The sequence below is a fragment of the Epinephelus lanceolatus genome, chromosome 14 (assembly GCF_041903045.1).
Source record: "Epinephelus lanceolatus isolate andai-2023 chromosome 14, ASM4190304v1, whole genome shotgun sequence".
Classification (NCBI taxonomy): domain Eukaryota; kingdom Metazoa; phylum Chordata; class Actinopteri; order Perciformes; family Serranidae; genus Epinephelus; species Epinephelus lanceolatus.
Genome location: NC_135747.1, coordinates 28,021,073 through 28,042,231, shown reverse-complemented (window position 1 = coordinate 28,042,231; position 21,159 = coordinate 28,021,073). Strand labels below are relative to the sequence as shown.

Genomic DNA, 21,159 nt, shown 5'->3' with positions numbered 1-21,159 from the left:
CAGATCCACCCCTCATGCCACAGCTCCAGCCTCTTGTCCAAATATGGTCACTACTGGCTCAAAAAGAAAAAAAACAACAACAAGATGTTGAGATGCTGAACTCAAGGCTTCAAAACAAGAGTCCACAACCCAACAGGGGACGCCAGGGTAGCTACACCCATTATTTATACAGTTCATGACAGCATGTTCCTCTGGTGACTGGGGGCTGGATTCTGCTGCTTTCTTTTGATACTTTGTATGCCCACAGTTTGAAATAAAGATGAAAGAAAAGAAAACAGAAGGGGAGAGAGACCATAGTGATGGAGCAGCAGCAAGGAGTATGGCAGATGTAAAGGTTTAAAATCCTCAGAAGCATCCAAGAAAAGTTTCAGGAGTGGATGCTCCAGATAAAAAAAGGGATCTCAAGGCAAAAACAGACTTCAAAAGTGCGCTCCTGGGGGCGGGGAAGATGCAGCAAGCTCACCTGCAGGCAAACAATAAAAGCATGAAACACCAGAGTTTGTGTAGTTACTCTCAGTGCCAGAGGGGGGCGACAAAAGTTCTGCACTTCAGCTTTAAAGTGTATAAGTAAAAGTCATTATGCAGAACTAATTACTCGTGTACCCTACATGTCTTTTAGTCAGTGCACAGCAGGTAAATTGAATATTCAAAACTGTCTCTCGATACAATATTAAGACTGCCAATGTTCCTCTGTGTTTTGTGTCTGTGCAGTGCGCCGCTGCAGCCCACTGTTCCCCCCAGACAACGGTTACATGAAGTGTGACAGTGACAAAGACAACTACGGTGCCAACTGTGAGTTCAAGTGCACCGGTGGCTACGAGCTTCAGGGCAGCCCTGCCAGAGTGTGTCAGTACGGACTCACCTGGTCCGGCACAGACACGACCTGCACAGGTACGTACTGCATGCAGAAAAACACACACAATAACATGAATGTACAGTACTATATTTTCTGAAACGTATTTTTATCTCTTTTGAATTTGAATTATGGTTTTGTTTGTAGTTTCAGTCTACAAGTAATTTTCATACATTCATACACTCACTTTAATCTGCTTACTCCATTCCCATGTGTAAACTGCATCCTTGACATAATCAAAAGAATATCTAATAATAAGTATGAAAGTCTGCAGGCTTCAGGGATCACCCCAAATACTGCAGCCTTGCGATTAATTAGGAGGGATATCTCCAAAACATTCATAAAAAGAAAAACTTTGGACACAAGCAAAAACAAAACCATGCATATATTAATGACAATAATAGTACAATATTTATATCACCCAGCCCTACTTCAGATGTGTACATCGTTTTTGGACTTGTGAACAGCCACAGGACATAAAAGAGAAGCTCTGGGTTTACAAGATACCCAGTCTGACACAGAAAATATAAAATTGGGCTACTTTTATACTGCTCAGGCAGGTTTAAGGCTCAGATTGAGTGTTTTTACGTCTTATTCTCTGAGCTCAGACTCATTTTATTTTAAATGTGTGCTGTCTTGTGCCGTATAGTCAGTAAACACAACAGCCTTGTGTAAAGTTTGCCTACCTGTGCTCAGCTGGGTCCATGTGAGAAGCTCAGCGAAGGAAAAAATGGGCCCACTGTGCCATCCATCGATTTGACAAATCAATAGTGGACGCCCTTCTATTGAATGTCTGTATCTGTGAGACATGAAAAAGTAGCGGATGGGAGAGACTGCTGCAACAAACCATCAGTAATTCATATTCAATGTTTCAGGTTCAGTTCACTGGTGAATTCGATGGTGAACGATGTTTGCTCAGCACTCAGGAATCAACTAACGCGGCATCTCACTGTGTTGTATTAAATCTTGTCATCCTGTCCTGTGTGTCATATCTTGTCATTTCACTTAATTGTACATTCAATGTCATCACAGCCATGAACATAAACGTGGGAGTGCGCACGGCTGCCGCTCTGCTGGACCAGTTCTATGAGAAACGACGGCTCCTCATTATCTCGGCCCCGACGGCTGCCAATCATAATTACCGCTTCCAGATGACTAACTTACAGGTGAGGCACGACTCGCAGGGAGAACATGAGCTGTATGTGGGGTGACGGAGACGAAGGGGAGAAGCGATGGACGTCAGTGCTGCAGTGATTTGTGTCTCCGCTGCTGTTGTCATTCTCGCTCTGCTGCCTCTGTGGGGACAAAGCAGTGAGACAAATAAAGAAAAAGATAAAAATAGAGGTGGGGGGGGTCCAGAAAATGTCAAGGAGATGAATAAATGATACTGACACCAGCTTTGATAAGGTTTATTCTGGGGCTGGATGTTTCCACGGCTCGTCAGAAACCATTAAGTCAGAGCTGACTTTAAAACGCCTGACCTTTTAAAGTGACAGGTTATCAGCTGAAACATGACACCATGTTAAAAGTTTGTGAACAACCTGAGTGATCAGTCGTGGAATCTGTCAGGTTGAGAGTTGTTTGTGCGACTCAAAGCAGAATTGATTAGCTGATTAACCGATTAGTTGATCAAGAATTGAGGATTTGCTGCCTTTCTCTGTTTTAAAGGAGCAGCGTGGAGGGTTTATGGGGATTTAGTGGCATCTAGTGGTGAGGATATCAGATTGTAACCAGCTAAAACTTCTCCTGGTTAGAATTCCTTCAGTGTTCATTGTTCAGGACATTTTTATTATTAGCAGAATTATCCACAGTGGTCTCTTCCTCTCTAAAACAAAAGCACAAGGTGATTAAAAGCAGTAAAAACGCTGAATGAAGGAGTTTTGTGTTACAAATCAGTGTTCCTCTGACGCTGTTCAACTCATTAGAGACGGGCAGCTAAGCACCTGCTAATGTGTGCTCACCTTTATATTTTGATAACTTAAGATCCAGTGGTCGGTTGCACAAAATACCTTAAATTGACATATTCCTTTAAGTCCTGGTTAAGGTTTCCTCACAGTAAAATTGGTTGCACAAAACACCCTTAAGTCTTCTCTTTAAGGTTTCTTTAAAATGTTCACTTAACAATTTTTGTTTTTTTCCTTGTCTTTGTCTTATACTTAAGGAATCCCTAGACTGTTGCACAAAAGACCTTAGCAACCAAAGCGAGGCAAAACAAAAACAAAACAAAAAAAGGGACCTCAGACTCTATCTTAACTGCAACATGACCGAGTTTATGGTGATAAATGAAAGAGCTTTCTGCAGTCAGGAGAACCCAGGGGACACACTTTTGATTTTACACTTCAGATTTGACTGAATTCATTTTCATTGCAATTTCTTCCTATAGTAGTTTTCTGTTTTCTGGTATTTGGGGATCAAATTTACTTTGTAGTTTGTCCCTTCTATGATTTTATTCCCACAGAAGTATAATCTTTTCCTCCTCTGACCAATATGGTTTTATTGTCCTCTTTACCTCTGCCATTTTTTCACTAACTATAAGGTAACTTTGTGGGACGATAACAGGCATAACAAGCCTGAGTCCAAGCAAACAAACATGGAAACTTTTACCACTGTAAAATCTCTTTCAATGCAGTAAATGAGTTAACGCTTTTTTTGTAACTAGGGAAACCTTTAAAGTGATTCTGTGCAACTGTGTAAGTCCCTCAGCTAAGGAGAAATTAAGCTGTAAGTATCATACATATGGAGAAAACTGAAAGATGTTTTGTGCAACTGGTCCCAGATATTCCAAAAAAATGGACCCTGCAATCTAAACAGGTGAAAACATGGAGTAAAGCAGTTTAATGTTTAAAAATCAGTTTTTCCCGATGCTGCTCATCGCGGAGTGACTGCTTACTATGGTGGCTGACGCAAAAATGTGAAGAGCCCTTTCAAGAGACAGTGTTTGGTTTGTCTGTTACTGTAAAAACATCCTAGTGCAACATGGCGATCTCTGTGAACGACGACTTGCTCCTTATGTAGATATAAAAGACTGATTCTAAGGTAACTAAAACACATTCTCATTTCAATCAGGAGAGACAGGAATGAAATAAAGATGAAGTTTAATGCAGAATACAAGTGTACAGATTAACAGATGATTTGTGCTGATAAGATTCAACAGAAGTCTTTGGCACTTAGTCACCAGAGGGAGATTATTTGTGATTGTTGGACATCTGAGCAGCAGCAAATAAATCCCCCCATGGAGTCCAGACACTGGTGGTGGTGGTGAATGAAGACTTCGGTTGATGAGGCGAATAGAGGCTGCATCCGAGAAGACAAGGTGGTGATGGGAAGGTGGGGGATACGCACAGCAGCAGCATGACAAGACTGTGGGCAGAGAAAGAACCATATTTAAAATGAGGAGCGCTAAGATCACGCTGTGCTATTGGTTGATTGTAGATCAGCTGATGACTCAGTTGACAGTCCCGAACACTGACAGCCAGGAATAGAGCGTGAGCATACGTGAAAGGAGTGAATGTCAGGGTGAGGAAGAAGGTTACAGTCTAAGCATGAAAAAGTACTGTCTTCCTGGCTGAACCTTTGCCAGAGCTTCATTTCCAGGTGATTATACACTAAGGAAAACATACGGTACAGGCCAAAAGTTTGGACACACCTTCTCATTCAATGCGTTTTCTTTATTTTCATGACTATTTACATTGTAGATTCTCACTGAAGGCATCAAAACTATGAATGAACACATGTGGAGTTATGTACTTAACAAAAAAAGGTGAAATAACTGAAAACATGTTTTATATTCTAGTTTCTTCAAAATAGCCACCCTTTGCTCTGATTACTGCTTTGCACACTCTTGGCATTCTCTCCATGAGCTTCAAGAGGTAGTCACCTGAAATGGTTTTCCAACAGTCTTGAAGGAGTTCCCAGAGGTGTTTAGCACTTGTTGGCCCCTTTGCCTTCACTCTGCGGTCCAGCTCACCCCAAACCATCTCTATTGGGTTCAGGTCCGGTGACTGTGGAGGCCAGGTCATCTGCCGCAGCACTCCATCACTCTCCTTCTTGGTCAAATAGCCCTTACACAGCCTGGAGGTGTGTTTGGGGTCATTGTCCTGTTGAAAAATAAATGATCGTCCAACTAAACGCAAACCGGATGGGATGGCATGTCGCTGCAGGATGCTGTGGTAGCCATGCTGGTTCAGTGTGCCTTCAATTTTGAATAAATCCCCAACAGTGTCACCAGCAAAACACCCCCACACCATCACACCTCCTCCTCCATGCTTCACAGTGGGAACCAGGCATGTGGAATCCATCCGTTCACCTTTTCTGCGTCTCACAAAGACACGGCGGTTGGAACCAAAGATCTCAAATTTGGACTCATCAGACCAAAGCACAGATTTCCACTGGTCTAATGTCCATTCCTTGTGTTTCTTGGCCCAAACAAATCTCTTCTGCTTGTTGCCTCTCCTTAGCAGTGGTTTCCTAGCAGCTATTTGACCATGAAGGCCTGATTGGCGCAGTCTCCTCTTAACAGTTGTTCTAGAGATGGGTCTGCTGCTAGAACTCTGTGTGGCATTCATCTGGTCTCTGATCTGAGCTGCTGTTAACTTGCCATTTCTGAGGCTGGTGACTCGGATGAACTTATCCTCAGAAGCAGGGGTGACTCTTGGTCTTCCTTTCCTGGGTCGGTCCTCATGTGTGCCAGTTTCGTTGTAGCGCTTGATGGTTTTTGCGACTCCACTTGGGGACACATTTAAAGTTTTTGCAATTTTCCGGACTGACTGACCTTCATTTCTTAAAGTAATGATGGCCACTCGTTTTTCTTTAGTTAGCTGATTGGTTCTTGCCATAATATGAATTTTAACAGTTGTCCAATAGGGCTGTCGGCTGTGTATTAACCTGACTTGTGCACAACACAACTGATGGTCCCAACCCCATTGATAAAGCAAGAAATTCCACTAATTAACCCTGATAAGGCACACCTGTGAAGTGGAAACCATTTCAGGTGACTACCTCTTGAAGCTCATGGAGAGAATGCCAAGAGTGTGCAAAGCAGTAATCAGAGCAAAGGGTAGCTATTTTGAAGAAACTAGAATATAAAACATCTTTTCAGTTATTTCACCTTTTTTTGTTAAGTACATAACTCCACATGTGTTCATTCATAGTTTTGATGCCTTCAGTGAGAATCTACAATGTAAATAGTCATGAAAATAAAGAAAATGCATTGAATGAGAAGGTGTGTCAAACTTTTGGCCTGTACTGTACATGTTATATTTATATTCCATTTCTTCCAGTATGTCCCCCTAAATCCTGCACACTGGACATTTAAATGATCTTAATCTTAAAAATTACATTTACTCCTTCTCCCTCAGTGAACAATCCAGAATCTATTAATATGGAAATGTTGCGCATTTTCAGAAGTTCAACTGCTGGACACAAGATGTCTCCTATTTCACTGAGAGTTCCACTGTCATTGTTTGTGACCTGGAGGTTTAAAGTTTCCACGTCACACTTGTGAAGGTGCATATTGGGCCATGATTGACCTTCCAATCACACTCAAACATCCACCTCCCTTAAGCAGTAATTTTAGTGCATTTAGAGTCAGCATATTTTCACATCTAACTAACTTAAGGGTTTATTTCAACCAAACCAGAGTGGGTGATTGTTGGGACGGTGGAAAGACGAACCAAGATGTTTTTTTTGACTTTGAATTACGTGTGTTTTATGATGAGAAAATGTTTATTTAAATGGAATCTGGTGGGTTTGACGATGGCGATTTCAGAGCTGTTTCTGGTTACTGAAAGGATCCCACTCTGTGACAAGTTGGTCGACCTCTGAAGGGGTCCTCTTGTCCGACTGTCAATGGTGAAAACAAGCACTTTTATTGGATGTAAATGACATTGCAAACACACTCTGAGTGGCCTGTTTTACAGCCTTCAGCGGCCTCTCTCAGTACTGGACTGGTTTCAAAAGTTGTTGTTCCAATTAGTCGCTTAGACACAAAAAAATGGGAGAATAGAGTCCAACAAAGTTGAAGATAAGGAGAGAAACTTTCCTTCCTCCAGCAGATGAGTGTGAAAACAGCCTTATGGTGTAGAACTCAGTGAAGGTCAAACAGTGAGTAAATCTCATCTCTCAGTCGAGGGGGACTTTAATTAATCATGATGATAATCGTTAGTCGCAGCCTTGGAGTTTTACATCCACTGTGAAATAAACTGTGCTCAGCTTTCTTTCGCCTGCATAGAAATCAATAACAAAGCCATAAAACAGCAGAACTTATAGATCAGCTTCTCATTCTGTGTCTTTCTCTCAGCACGCTCAGTGTGGACTGGACCTGAGGCACGTCACAGTAATTGAGCTGGTTGGGACTTACCCTGCACAGATTGGCCGAATTCGACACAGGCTGCTCCCTCCAGCACTGTCCCTGCAGCTCAGGTACGCACACACACACACACACACACACACACACACACACACACTTCCAACACTTGTTGGAAGAAGTGTTATGATCCTTTATTTTATTTATTTATTTTTTGAATATATGCTTATTATTTTTCAAAGGACAGAGAGACAAAAGGAAAAGAAGAGCATAAAAAAGAAAGATAACATACAGAACATAGCACATCTAAAATTATGACATCAGTCCATGGTCATAGTTAGACAATAAGGCAAATGACTAAAGAAAAACATTTATGAATAAATAGAAGAATAAAGTGAAGTATATGCAAACTCATATACATCTGCGCACAGTGAAGCATTAAGTGTGTCCCTTAAGGTATCTCAGTACAGGGTCCCATGTCTTGTCGAATACCTCTCCTCTATCTTCGTTATAAAGCCTCAGTCTCTCGAGATGTAGTGTGTTGGACATTTCTCCCAGCCACAAGTCATATGTCAGTACACAGTCCATTTTCCACAAACGTAAAATCAGTTTTTTCGCAATCACCATCCCGAATTGAATAGCCTTCTTCTCATGTTTGTTGGTAGAAGGTAGAACACTTGTAGCTCCCAGAACCGCTACAAGCGGGCTGGGTGCCAGGCTTTTTCCAAAAGCCTCAGAAAAACAGTGAAAAATGCTTTTCCAGTAAGAGTGAAGTTTACTGCATGACCAGAAGGAATGTGAAAGATTACCTAACATGGATTTACATCGATTACACATGGGTGAAACAGTAGGGTAAAATCTGTGTAGCTTCTCCTGTGAATAGTGGAGTCTGTGTAGTATTTTAAATTGTATAAGGTTGTGTCTCACGTTGACTGAACATTTATGAACATTATGAAGACATTCCCCCCAATTCTCGTCATTCAACTCAATATTCAACTCATCTGCCCATGCCTTTTTATAAACCTCCGTACTCAGCAGAGCTCTCTTATGAAGGATTCGATAAAAAAGGGAAATCGCCCCACGTGTGGCCGGGTTAAATTGGTTACGATCCTTTATTTATTTAAAAGATTTTTTGCCTTTAATTGATAGGATAGTGAAGTGTGGAGAGAGAGAGAGACATGCAGCAAAGGGCCTCAGGCTGGAGTTGAACCCGGGCCACTGCGGCAACAGCCTTGTACATGGGGTGCCTGCTCTACCACTAAGCCACCGACGCCCCGTTACAATCCTTTACTTAAGTAGAAGTACAAATACCACACTATGAAAATATTTCCCAACAAGTACAAGTCCTGCTTTCAAACCCATTCTTAACCCTTTAAAACCTGAGCAAATATCTTGATTTCTTTCAAACATATGGGAAGAAGAAATAACCCAAAAAATTGCAAGAAATTGGTAAAAAGAAAAAATTAAAAACAAGAAAATTAGTAAAAAAAAAGAAGTTAAAAGCAATCATGCAAACACCTGAAAAAAGTGCAAAAAAAATTACATTAATTCTGTACCATAATTTTAAATATATAATAATATTAATTTTAAATATATCAATAAATATAATAAATATATTTTTTCTTTTTTCCCAAGTTTTTTTTTCAAATAATTTTCTAAATCTATTAATTTTTTTGATATTTGTAGGACATTTCATACCAAGTTGCTCATTGCCTTTTTCCCCATATTTTTTTGAAAGAAGTCACACAAATTTGCTTAATTTGGTACCACCACCAGTACCACCAAAATTGTAATTAAAAACTACAGATGTCACATAAATGTAGTGGAGTAAAAAGTACAATATTTGTTTCCACCACTGCTGCTGCTCACTGCTCTGGTGTTCATTTTCCAGGTTACTGCTCCAGATCCCTCAGAGGTCCTTCCAAATGGTGCTGGTAGACAAGCAGGGCAGTGACAAGCAGCGCTACCCGTTCCCGATCACAGCGGCTGAATTATTCACCACCATCGACACCTTACCCGTTCGCAAGGACGAGATGGTGCTACAGCAGGAAGCGGGCCAGAGCTGCCAATCATAAAACACGGACTCTCAGCCATCTTTGATCCTTCTCCTCCTCAGTCGCATCAGACCGATCTTCTGTTTCTAACATGTCACACACTCCTACCTGAACTCATTCAGTCCTGTTTCCAGAGGTGTGAGTGCGTCTGTGTGTGTGTGTGCTAATGTGAAGCATTATTGAAAGAGGTCACTAAATGGAACGGGTCATACAGTACATTACAATCATATTGATTCCTGTGTCTTGTCTATCTGTATGTTTTATTATTATTATTATTATTAATATTTTCAAAGCAGAAATATGTTTTACTATTTTGTACAAAAAGTCTTTTTACTGTATGAACTGGGAGACTCTTCGCCTGTCTAATATTTATATCTCACATCTTCTAACAATGGTGTACACTCTCTAGAATACTGTATGTGTGTTTTATGTGCAGGACAGTGATGCTGCTCTCTGTACATCTACATCTGAATTCACAAGACACTGATTAAATATGTCTTTTCATCAAGGATGTGATCGTCAGTGTGTCAAAGTGAGTGTCTGAGGAGTCAGGAGAGAAAGTGAAGAAGGGGAAAGGATGGAGTAAAAATAATCCATCGTTATCAAGTTATTTTTTTCTACAGATGAGTCCTGAACAATTCATTTTCTTAAAACAACAAACAAATGTCTCTTCTGTGAGATTATTTTAACCATTTTTTTAGTACAAACAACCTGTTTAAAGCATTTTCCAGAATCAAGTGGCTAAGGCTTGAATCTCAGGCTATAGATAGCAGCTAGCTAAAGCTGCCCTAGGTCTGGTCAAAGGTAACAAAATCAACTTACCAGGGCCCTATTTCAGAAAGTGGGATGAGTGAAAACTCTGAGTATGTTAAGCCTGAGATGAGGGAAACCAGCCAATTCAGCGTAACCCAACAACAACATACTCTGCGAACCTGCTGGCTGGCAGGTTTGCTTCATCAAAGCGTGAGGCTGATCACTTGCTGAGCATGTAACAGGAAGGAGAAGCATTGCGGGTCCTTTTGTGAATAAAATCATGGACATTGAGGCACAGATTATTCAGAGGCTGTTGCATAAGGAGATGGTGATCAGACCCCGTTTGGACGTCTGTCTGTATTAAAGATACCATTTCGCCTCACGTTCAATCATTTATCTTAACAACCTGTTCCACCCAGATATGTATTGAATATTACACATCGTGGATTTGCATTATCATCGTAGCAAATGTTGTGCATTGCCCTTTGATTCTTTGGCAGCTGCACTTTTCTTTATAACATCGCAGATACTGAACACATCGTGACTCTGGCTCTGAAAAGACATTTAGGCTACCCATTTTTGTGGTTTTCCCTGGGCATAAATCAGGAAGGATCATCAAAGAGCAACGGTCATTGGTTCAGCTGTTTACACGCGTTTTACCATCTAATAACACAAATTGTGATTGGACGACAGAATCAACATGGCTGCCATCGTCTAACAAGCGCCGCTTCCAAAACAGTAAATAATTATGTAGGCATTTGAGAAATAAGTGGATAAAACGTACAACTATCACTTTATAATGTTTCTGAAGTGTTTCCCTGATGGATTACTTCTCTCCTTGATGGATTCTAAAAACACGTGACGGCTCGTAACTGCTGAACGTCGCTCTGGACAGAAAGTAGGCTAATTATGGGCCCGAGCCCGATTTAAACCCGACATTTTTCAATAAGTTGGCTGTTATAATTAAGAGTATTAAACCACAAGTCTTGTTATGTGAATGACAGAAACATAGGATGTTAATGAATGGCGCAACACGGAAGCATGATTATGTAATAAAACAGGTGTTTATTTTAGGTGAAGGGCTGTGCGCGCACAATGTTGCAACATTGTAACTGAGGGCCAAATTCACAAAAGGATTGCGTGGCTTTTGCGGCCGCTAAACCGGTAAAAATGGAGCAAACAGATACGGTCTAATTCACAAAGCACGCGCAGAGGGTGAAATGCTTCACTAACTGCGCTGCCAAGCAGATTGTGTCTCGTGTTATTTGCACGTATTTAAATAAGGTAATATGCATATATTACCTTTTTCTTTTACCTTTCTATGCAAATGAGCCTCATTGATAAACAACGTCTAATTCACTAACACCACCGCTAATAGCCACACGCAGTTTGAGTGAAGTAAATAACGTCTTTAGAAAGCTGGTGCAAACTGGGCGCTCCTCTGTGGAAGCCTCTCGCCCAGACTTTCCAGTGATCGTGGCAGCAGTGATCGTCTGTTAAATCAGTCTGTAAATAATATTTTGACATTATTATTATAATTATTATTAGCCTAAAGTTAATTGGACGGGCTCGGGCCGGTCCGGACATAACGTGCACGGGCTCCGGCCGGGTCGGGCTGGATTTTTTGGGCCCGATCTATGCTCTAAGCTGAAGTCAGGTTTTTATTGTGAGAGCTGATTCATTTAGGTAGTTGTTTACTCACTGGCACTTTAACTGTGGCGATATGCTGTTCAATATTCAGCCAATATGACCCAAAATGATTACTTTAAATCCGGGTTACGGGTCGGGCTGCGGGTCGTGTTTCAACGGGTCGGACCGGGTTGCGGTACTAATTGGCCTGATGCGCGGGTTTGCGGTTCGGGTGCGGGTTTGTACTTCGCCGGGGCGGATCTTGAAAACTGGACCCTTGCAGGATTCTGGGTTGTCAGTTTTAATAAGAAATGAATCTACGTGGATACATTATGCGATGATTTATGAATACCTTTAATATATTTAAAGATGTAATAGGCTGCATTTATGGGACTCACATCCCATCATAGCTCCATCTGAATAAAGGAGATTACGTGAATCAGAAGTCACTTCACAGCAATTCAGCAATTCGATTAACCTCAGCCTAATATTGCAAGTATAAGCAACATTTCTTTCCAGTCCATACAGTATTTTTGGGTTTGATTTTGAGTTACTGCCAAGTGCGTTTGGGCCTCATCAGATTGCATCTCCATAAGAAGATATAGCAAATTATATCAAAATATATGAGCACTGTTAAGACATAAAAATGTGTCTATATTTTTCTGTATATTAGACACGCATTAACGCATCAAATTACTTAACATCACTTCACATTACCTATTAATACGCTCTGCAGTCTTTTCCCATCACACCTCACACTGTTTAGCTGCAGCTGCTGTATTAGTTTTGTTTTTTTTTTTGAGGAAGAAGTGTTCGAAGTCTTCATTTGTGGTCATTAAAATCTCAAATTCAGTTGGTGTGGAATAAGTGGCTGAGCTTTTAACTTGGCCCCCTGCCAATAAAATCATCTCATCTGCATTGATGATGGCCATAGACTGTATAAAAATAATGGACATAGCCACTGGGATGTCACCCGTTGGTTTGTGGACTCCAGTTTTAAAGCTTTGAGTTCTGCTTTTCTGCATCTAAGGTTTTTTTGGAGACAAAAGCCAGTCAGGAAGGATAAGGAGACAGCAATTGGATAGAGAGACAAACTTGTTTCACTGGCAGATATTTGCTCTTGGTCCAAAGTGCTGTTGAGTGTTTAACAAGTAAATCTTGGGATGCATTGACAAACACTGGTGAAGAAAAAACAATAAAATATTCAAACATGAAAAAAGCAAATTTAAGGTACATGTGTGTAGAAAAGCAGGATGTCATGGGGACTTGTGATAAAAGGTTTGGTCACATGTTCATCAAACAAAAACCCAACATAGCTGCAACCTTGGCAGGTCTTCAGCAAGGGCACAAACCAGGAGACAAAAACTGAGCCCGACCTTTTATGCATTCAGTCACAGGTGTGAACTGTTTGGATAATTAGGACAACAGGTGGAAGATAACGAGTGTCATTCAGAAAGTACTCCCCCAAAACAAACTCTTTAAAACACTCGCAGAAAATAAATTATAATAAAATAAAGGTAAAAATGGTTATTGAAATCAATATATAGCCTTTCCCTGGGTGAAAGTCTTCTAGATTTTTATATCTTACATAACAAGAAGTAAGTGTATACTTTCCAGACTCTTTGGACTTGAAAAAATGTATTTTTTTGGTCGTCAGAAACACATAGACAACAGTTAATCAGGCATATACATAATATTCTCCACCAAAAAAAGACAAGCCATCAGTCTATGGAAAGATGCGTTTATTTCAAAATATTCCTGTAACACGTTTGGGACAAAATAGGTTTGAATACAGTGAGTTTGACGCTTGGAAACCAGACACAACAGAGATAGTGCATGCTGTACATCAAAGAGTTTCTTCAGTAATCAGGTATTGCACGAGCCTCTCATCTAAAGTATGTAGTACAGTGAACACCATGTATTATTACTATAATTGTGCAGTGTGAAACTGTTGTGCCCCGGGAGTTCAGAGCGGAGGTGTTGCCAAGGACAAGTGCGACAAAATTGGCATTCCACATGAGAAATGGTCGCACAGGGTTTAGGTTGAGAATCGTTTTTGTGAATTTCGTGATTCATCACAGGAGGGTGGATGGCCGAGCCCGGGGCGACAGCGACAAGGTGACTGTGACTGACTCATTATTAGGCTCCCCCTGAGATGAAGGCAGCTCGCCTCAGTGCTGACTCACTCTGTAACACACAGCCTCTGTCTCAGGGTTCCTGCACTTAAAATCACACTTGTAAAATGTGTAAAATGATGTAAATATCAGTGCTTTATATAACCATCTTTTGTTCTTCTACCTCTGTTTTATCTAATACCATGCAGTTTCTATTATCACACTGATACAGTGTTAATTTACATCGAAGCTAATCTAAACTGTGTCATCTCTCTACATTTTTTTTTAAATCTGAAAGCCAGAGGTGGAAAGTAACTAACTACAAGCAAGGGCGTAAGCTTCGTTTCAACATTGGGGGGAGGTTTAAGGGTCCTTCCCCTGATAATTTAAGTGTCAAACACTTAATTTCCTGCATTCTGGTGAATTTTTATGCACGGATTTGTGCCTTGTCTGCATCGATTTATGGTGTAAATGTCTTTAACTTCATAAAGTCCTGCTATTTTTTATTGTGGTAGGGGGTTATGCTCTAAATATTGGAGGGAAGTAACCATATCCCCCGTGAAATCTACACTTGTCACCACAAGTAGGCTACTTTTTACTGTAAGTACATTCTTCAAGAACTTGTACTTTCTTTTAAAATGCTGAGAGTTGATTGATCAATTGAAAGAAAGTAACGTGCCAACGATTTTGCTTTCAGTTAACTGGTTGTCATTTATGAAGCAAAGAGACTGAGTCTGATGATGAGTATGATGCTCACTGTGTTCACCACGTTAGTTTACCCCAGTAGTTCCCATCTGGTCCAGTCACGGGATCCAGATTTCTCCTTACTCATTAGTTCATGGTTCACAGTTTAATTTCTTCAACGCCATACCTGCGTTTGGCCATGCCATCGAGCTGGTTTACTTTCTCTGTCAAGTAGCTGTCTGTTAGTCACTCACTCATAAATAAACCTCTGTGTCAGAAATTCTCTGTACTTCAAAATAAAGTGTGTTTTAAACAGTCTTGACACATTCACGAGTCACTTGCGGTGCATTCAGAATGGACCACCAGTTAAGAACCACTGGTTTAGCCTGATAGCATGATTGTATTTCCCAGTTAGCATTAAACACAAACTGTCATTAGTTTTGCTGGTATTTGGTCGTAAACCAATTTCCTGAATAAAAATTTTGATCTGATGATAACGCTAAAGAGACATCAGGAAATCACCAATCACTCTAGAGGAACCGTGAAAGTTTGCACCAAATTTCATGCCAATCCATCCAACAGTTGTTGAGATGTTTCGCTCAAAACCTACAGTGCTAGAGTAAAACACATGTTCGCTAAAGTCATCGGGATTCATCCTCTGGGAGCCATGAATGTTTGTAAATGTCATGACAATCCCTCAAATAGTTGTTGAGATATTTCAGTCTGGACCAAAGTGGTGGACCCACCAAACGTCTGACGGCGCCTGACCCTCTAAGCAAACGGTCTGCCATCGGTCAGTGTCGGTGTCTTAGATTTTTGGGTGTGTCCAGCACTCTTGGCCCTACTCGGCCCTTGTTGGCCCTTTTCAGCTGATTCAGCATGTTGAATCGACATCGGAGACAGCGTGAATGAAAACAATCTTATTGACAGTTCAGCTCAGTGAGAAGACAAATGGAAGTGAGGAAAGTAAACAAATGGCTAAAGTCATGAGATCAAAACAAACTTGTTATAATTAGTGGGATTATTCTTAAGCCATTGAGTTCTTTAGCAGAAACAGTTCACTATTGATATTGCTCACTAGTGTACAATAAATATAATTTGTTCCTTCGTGCTAACTGGCTAACTAGCATCCTAAATCTGTCCTGTCTGTATTCCAGTTTTCCTTTTTGAACGACGAATACAGACTGCTGCCACCTGCTGGTATGGAGAGTTATTTCCTCTCATGCAGGCGCAGAGTGTACGTGCCAGTTGGCCATTGGCTGTAGTCTTTGTTTGTGTTCAGCTCAAGGTTTTGGTGGAGACACAGGTGATGTGAGGTGACGCAACACTCAGCCTTCAATGCTACTAGTTCTTTGATGTTGGTTCGGTGTGTCTGGGCCTTTTAAGTGTTGAGAGGATTTTGTTTCAGTGTATGTATCGTTGAGTTTTAGATTGTTATATCAAACAGTCAACACAAGCTTTCAAAATCTGAAGTTGCCTACGGCTTTGGAAATTTTTATAGCCATTTTTCTCAAATATTCTGGCATTTCATAAATTTTTAATCAAATGATCAACACAGTTGCATTCCTAGTTTTTTGGGTGAATTCTAAAATCAGTAATTATACTGTTGCCCCAGGCAGAATAACAGAGCAGCCTGCAGGAGGATACTCCATTTTGCTGCGATATTTTCCCTCATGAAGTGATCTAAAACGTATAAATAAAGATGGTTACTACTTTGAGAGCAGCGGAGATAAACAAGTCTTCAAAAGTGCTACCGTTGCTACTATGAACTATGTAGTTCTCCTAAAGCCTACTGCTTGAATGAGACAGTAGTACTAGTCACTTTCCACCTCTGTACAAAACTGTTTCCAGGGGATGAATCTCAGCATCATCGTGTGCTTTAGACCAGGATGCAGCTTGGTTACTTATAAAGGGAATGTCTAGGTCTCTATGTTATTGATCAGTGCCTCATCTAACGCCTTACAGATGGCCTCTGTCAGCTGTAACTACATGCAGATAGGACTCTGGTTCATGAATCACAGAGACGAGGACGGGCACGTCAGGATTCACACTGTGCTTATTCGGCTAGGTACAGTAAGTTACACACAACACATGTTTTTCATATACAGCAGTAAACAGCAGTGCTTAGTCAAGACTAGATGCTTTGGAGGGCACGAGGGGGGGCACATGTGGATGAGTGTGTAAGGCATGACTGGCTGAACAGGGCATCTCAGGGGGGAAAGAAGTAGGGAGAGAGGGACAGTCTCTATTCCTGTATGAGCGTTCCAGTCCAGGACCCTTTGTTTATTTCTTGACCGTTCCACTTCACCAGCTCTCTCCTCACCTCGCCTTCACATCACCTCTCCTCCTCCCTCTCTTTATTCTCTTTTGTCCTCTCTTGCCTGTGCTGTGATTTGGCTCATGTGTTGTACTTGCGCATGCTGGATCGCAGCATCAGAGTGCACTCCTGAGGGACTTCTGGGTTTTCAATCATGCGTTGCCACAGCCGCTGTTCCTCCCCGTATGAGTCCATCCAGTCTACCTCGTTCCCGTAGCTTGTGCCTTCGGGGGAAAAGAGACAAACATTTGTTTTACTTTGTTGGAACTACCAGAGTGCCCTGAGGACAGTAACAGTCTCTCAGCACTCACGCTTTGGATAGTAGATGAAATGATATCTGTAGGTAACTTTATAACAATGGATGAATGAATGAAGTTTTCATGTTGTGCTGGCACAGACAGGACACAGCTCCAGAATATGTCTTTAAATTTTCAATCATCTGCACCAGAGTTCAGTGTTTCCGCAGGTTTTAATCACCTGGTTTTTTGTTTTGGAGAAGAAGAGGCCGATTCAGCTCCTGGTGAAAACCTCCTGAACAATGAACACTGGAGGAATCCTAACCAGAAGTTTCACCTGGTTACAATCTGCAGTCCTCACCACTATATGCCACTAAATCCCCCTAAATCTGACACACTCTTTCTTTAAATTATCGTAGTGTGTACAATACAAAAGAAAATGGGCCACTTCTTCCAAATCACACAGCTCACACAATCTGTTTTCCCTTTGTTCATTTTTCAATCTGCCAACCTCAATAGCCCAGGGCTGAATACCAGCTCTCGACTGTGCAACTAAAGATCTTTGGCTTCCAGATGCGTCACTCCTGACTCTGGACTTCTCTTTGTTGTGCAGACACGTCCTTCATTTGGGTTTTTACAAGATATTTTCAAGCCTTTTTTCTTTGAACTTGGATAAAAGCTTATTTTTATGAAGTAAGCATTCCAGCAAAAATGACTGCTGTAGATAAACAGCATGAGCCTCCAGTAAAGCTCCAGTGAAGCTCTCCAGCCCGCGGAGAACTGTACAGCCTTTCAGAGGTTTTAACCATCTTATTTGAAATTCTGTGCAAGACTTTGACCTTATAATGTCTACTGACAAAGTCTAACCAGATACTTTTCTTTTCCTTTCACACACCTGTGCCAGCTCCGAGCCTGACCCCTCCCAGGAAGACGTTGCTGGCCAGAGCTTCTTTGTCCCACACGGTGAGCTCTAGGCAGACGTTGTTGAGGTCTCCTGGCTGCAGGCCGCAGTAGGTGAAGGTGTGGTTCCACTGTGGGTTCACGGTGCGTCGCTCCACCACCGTCTTGTGCTTTGTTGACTTGTTACTGTCAGGGAGGAGGTATCTGAGGGGAAGATACAACTTTATGATGGGCTGCGCTTTTCAAAATCACATCTACTGTAAAAAGGGAGAAAGCCAGAAAGGTTACTAGGGGTGGTAAAGTTACAGGCCCTGAAGTAGAGGTACAGAGTCTGTACAAAATGTTAATATTTCCATTTTAAAAGTCAGTCAGAAGACTACAAACAGAAATAAAACACAGACAAAACAAAGACATACAATACATCCATAAAGAGAAGCAACATGACTACAAAAAGACACAAAATCACAGACACAAAACAATCACAAAGATACACAAAACAAACACAGATACACAAACAACCACAAAAAAGTAAAATACAAACACAAAGAGACACAAACAACCACTGAGACACAAAACTACCACAAAGAGACACAAACCAACTGCAAAGAGACAAGAAATGACCACAACAATACACAAACAACCACAAAGAGACCCAAAGCAAACACAAAGAGACCCAAAACAAACACAAAGAGACACAAAACAAACACAAAGAGCCCCAAACAACCACAAAGTGACCCAAAACAAACACAAAGAGACACAAAACAAACACAAAGAGCCCCAAACAACCACAAAGTGACACAAAACAAACACAAAGAGACACAAACAACCACAAAGATAAACAAAACGACCACGAAGAGACAAAAAACAACCACAGAGAGCCCCAAATAACCACAAAGATAAACAAAACGACCACGAAGAGACATAAAACAACCACAAAGAGCCCCAAACAAACACAATGAGACACAAAATGACCACAAAGAGACACAAACCAACTACAAAGAGACAATAAATTACCACAATACACAAACAACCACAAAGAGACACAAAATGACCATGAAGAGACACAAAACAACCACAAAGAGACACACGACTACCACAAATATAAACAAAATGACCACAAAGAGACACACGACTACCACAAATATAAACAAAATGACCACAAAGAGACACTAAAAAAAAACAGACACAAACCAACTACAAAGAGACAAGAAACGACCACAACGATATACAGACAACCACAAAGATACAAAAAACGATGACAAATATAAACAAAATGACCACAAAGAGACACAAAACAACCACAGAAACAGAAACACAGAATGGTCTTGCCTATTTTTAGAGTTACAAGTATCAGCTATTTTTTGATGTTACTCATATTTATAGAATATTTACAGTTGTTTATTTTGCATTAGTTCATTACACTAAATAACTTTATGATGTAGAGTTTATTATTGCCAAGAATCACGGCTTTTATTTAATTCTAATTTTATAAATATGACACTGCCCCTGTTCTTTAACACTGTGCCCCCATTCATAAGTTCAACCCACTCTTGAAGGGAGCAACTCACCCTTTCACAAAAGGATCAGAGGTGCCTCCGGACTTGACGGCAGTTAGATTTTTGGCTCCTTTGACCAGCAGCTCAACCATGCCCCCTTTAGGCAGAGTGAAGTTGCTCGTCTTCTTGCCTTTTAGGAACCCTTTCTTCACTGAGGCGGGAGAGATGCGGACAGACACAAAGAGTATATCATCCTCATTTTGAAAGGTTTCAGCTTGTTTACACAACACTTGAGAGACAAAACAAGTTTGTAGTAAAGTTGCATAACGAGGAAAACCTGTATGTCTGCATCACAGACGCACATGTGCACCTTGTGTGTACGCAAGCCAAGCTCGTTCACTCTGGACATGGACTCATGAAAATAAGTGTGCACAGCTCGTTGTTGTTGTTTTAACAAAGAAAGAATAATTTATATTCAGGTGTCACAACAACTGAATGAGTAAGAAATAAAATGAACTCATAGATACATACAGACAAAAACTATGTGTATGTTCTCCGTAAGTATGAGGCTCTGTCCTGAGTGGTGGAGTCAGGAGGCAGGCATCAGAGGTGCGGAGGCTGCAGGAAGGAGTGTGGCCATGGAGGTAGGAGGGGACCTGGTATGGAGGGCTTTATAAGTGAGGAGAAGGATTTTGAATTGGATGCGCTGTGGGACAGGAGGCCATATGGCAGCAGGACACAGCCGCGACAAAACAGAGGAACCAGGTGCACAGAATCGATCAGATAATAATAATCAGGTGGATGATTATGATGAGGAGGAGGAGGATGTGGACCGCACACAGAATGTGGAGGACTGCTCTGCCAGTTCATGCAGCTGCGGTGCCAAATGAAAGACAGGGAGGGAGTGATGACAGCCAGATAGGTAAATCCAGTGGAGAGAGGCAAAGGAGGAAATTTGTCTTTACATTTTGTCAGTGTGCAAGATTTCTGTGTGTGACAATTGTTTTTTGAGTGAAGGGTTTAAAAAAAGGCATCCCAGAAAAACGGACTCAGCATGCAAAGGCCTTAAGTGGTCAAATTATTTAACCAGAAAAAGGATTTTTAACAACCTGACAATTACCTAAGCCACTTGTTACAACTTAAAGGGCTTTTAAAACAATTAGTACATAAGAAAAATAAATCGCAGCTGTAGAGAAAAGTGGATCCATGAGGTGGTGGACCGTGCAGAAGGATCTTAAACTGAACTAGCAGTATTTCAGATTTGATAACAAGCAGGAGACGGTGCACAGAGGCAAGGATTCTGACCATATCATCTACTTCTGCATCTTGACCGCAGTCTAGCAGCAACACTAATTAGAGATGGGGAGCAAAATTCTCTGGAATTCTAACATTGAATTGTGCCAAAACATTTTTAGGTCAGATGGGGGAAGGAAGTGCTAAACTCTGAGTTGGAAAGAAATATTTAAGTCTGTTAACAAGCCACCTTCCACTGGTGGGTCACTCATTATTACAAACTCACGCTGTGCAGGCAGAGGTCGGTCTAACCCACAAACTTTATTTTAAATTGTAGCAGAGATCCGAAAGTTTCCAAGTATACCAAAATGTCATGCTTAGTTTCTGCTGATCTGTTAAGGCAAATATCCAAGCAGTTAGAGCATGATATATAATGTAATATATAATGGTCGTGGCAGTTATGACTGTACCTTGCACTTGGTCCAGAGGCAGCGTGAGGTTCTTCTCTGCAGGTATGTACTTCAGCACCACAGTCAGCTCTCCTTTATACTGCATTGTGGTGTCTATGTTGCTCTCCACCTACACA

At 41.1% G+C, this 21,159-nt stretch overlaps 2 protein-coding genes across 4 annotated transcripts in view; one reads left to right on the top strand and one right to left on the bottom strand.

Annotated features, from left to right (window-relative positions):
* srpx (sushi-repeat containing protein X-linked) overlaps positions 1–9,719 on the top strand; it is a 31,435-nt gene extending 21,716 nt beyond the window's left edge. The window contains exons 7-10 of the mRNA XM_033618296.2: positions 712–891; positions 1,886–2,019; positions 7,152–7,273; positions 9,049–9,719. Coding sequence (XP_033474187.1) covers positions 712–891; positions 1,886–2,019; positions 7,152–7,273; positions 9,049–9,232 — 620 coding nt within the window. The 3' untranslated portion in view covers positions 9,233–9,719. The remainder of the gene's footprint in view (positions 1–711; positions 892–1,885; positions 2,020–7,151; positions 7,274–9,048) is intronic.
* Positions 9,720–13,318: 3,599 nt separating this feature from the next.
* Positions 13,319–21,159, bottom strand: part of sytl5 (synaptotagmin-like 5) — a 67,790-nt gene continuing 59,949 nt past the window's right edge. For all 3 annotated transcript variants that reach the window (XM_033617514.2, XM_033617518.2, XM_033617517.2), the window contains 4 exons: positions 21,044–21,152; positions 19,413–19,551; positions 17,840–18,048; positions 13,319–16,932 (listed from right to left, as the gene is read on the bottom strand). In XM_033617514.2, coding sequence (XP_033473405.2) covers positions 16,790–16,932; positions 17,840–18,048; positions 19,413–19,551; positions 21,044–21,152 — 600 coding nt within the window. In that variant the 3' untranslated portion in view covers positions 13,319–16,789. The remainder of the gene's footprint in view (positions 16,933–17,839; positions 18,049–19,412; positions 19,552–21,043; positions 21,153–21,159) is intronic.